Genomic DNA, 964 nt, shown 5'->3' on the forward strand with positions numbered 1-964 from the left:
GCCTAATTGTTAGTAACATACCAGTTGACTGGACAAAGCTCGACATTACCTGGTTTTTTAGAGAATATTTTTACAAGCTAGCCATTGACAGGAAGATCGAGTTCCCGCTAATCGAACAGGTGTATTTGATAAAAAACGAGCCGTCCGCTATTTTGGCGTGTCACGACTCCGTGTCGAGGGAGACAATTCAGAACTTATCCAACTGCACGCTCAGGAGTGTTAAGGATAAAAAGAAAATTATGCTGAACATACAGCCGTATTACAAGGAGGAGGAGGTGACAGATAGGGAGAAAGGAAAAGAGAAGAACAGGGAGGGAAAAACGGAAATCCGCAGAGAAGAATACAGGGAAAACAATAGAGAGGGAAAGGAAGACAAGAATGACGACGCTAGGGGAGAGGAAAAAGCAAATGGAAAGCACACCCACGGAGAGAAAGAAGGCACTGAACAAGGGAGACGCAACGGTGAAAAGGAAATGCCGAGCGACGATGAAGGTAAAAAAATAAACAGGATGAGAATGCGCTCCGCGACCCCGCCAAGAAGTAAGAGAAAAAAAGAGTGACCCTAAAAAAAGGGAGGATTAATGTACGATTCAAAAAGTGCCCTTGAAAAGGGAAATTATTCGAGCCACCGGAAGTGTTCAAATTAAATGTTCAAAGGGGTGTCGTTGGCACTCTGCATGCATGTTCATCCGAAGCGCTGAACCTCCTTCCTTGTGTTTGTACGTTTCTACCGCTGCAATTGAGTGGATCTTCCTAATCTTCCAAATGAATGAGTTATTCCGTGGGATATATGTAATTCTTCCCAATTCACACATCATATCTTCTGCGCAAATTTCTTCCCTTTTTTTTTTTTTTTTTCCTCCCTCTTTTTTAAACAAAACAGAAAATGGAATGGAATGGCCAAGGAACCTAGAGCTAAGGAACTGCACTGATACAGAACTGCGGAGAAAACTGTGTGTTTTCG

At 42.7% G+C, this 964-nt stretch overlaps 1 protein-coding gene across 1 annotated transcript in view; it reads left to right on the top strand.

Moving 5' to 3' along the window:
• The window catches only part of C922_04646 (hypothetical protein), a gene marked incomplete at both ends in the record, with an annotated part of 3591 nt that extends 3031 nt beyond the window's left edge, over positions 1-560 (top strand). Inside the window, one exon of the mRNA XM_008820225.1 lies at positions 1-560. Within this exon, the coding sequence (XP_008818447.1) occupies positions 1-560 (560 nt within the window).
• Between the last annotated feature and the right edge of the window lie 404 nt (positions 561-964).

The sequence above is a fragment of the Plasmodium inui genome (assembly GCF_000524495.1).
Source record: "Plasmodium inui San Antonio 1 unplaced genomic scaffold supercont1.26, whole genome shotgun sequence".
Taxonomy (NCBI): Eukaryota; Apicomplexa; class Aconoidasida; order Haemosporida; family Plasmodiidae; genus Plasmodium; species Plasmodium inui.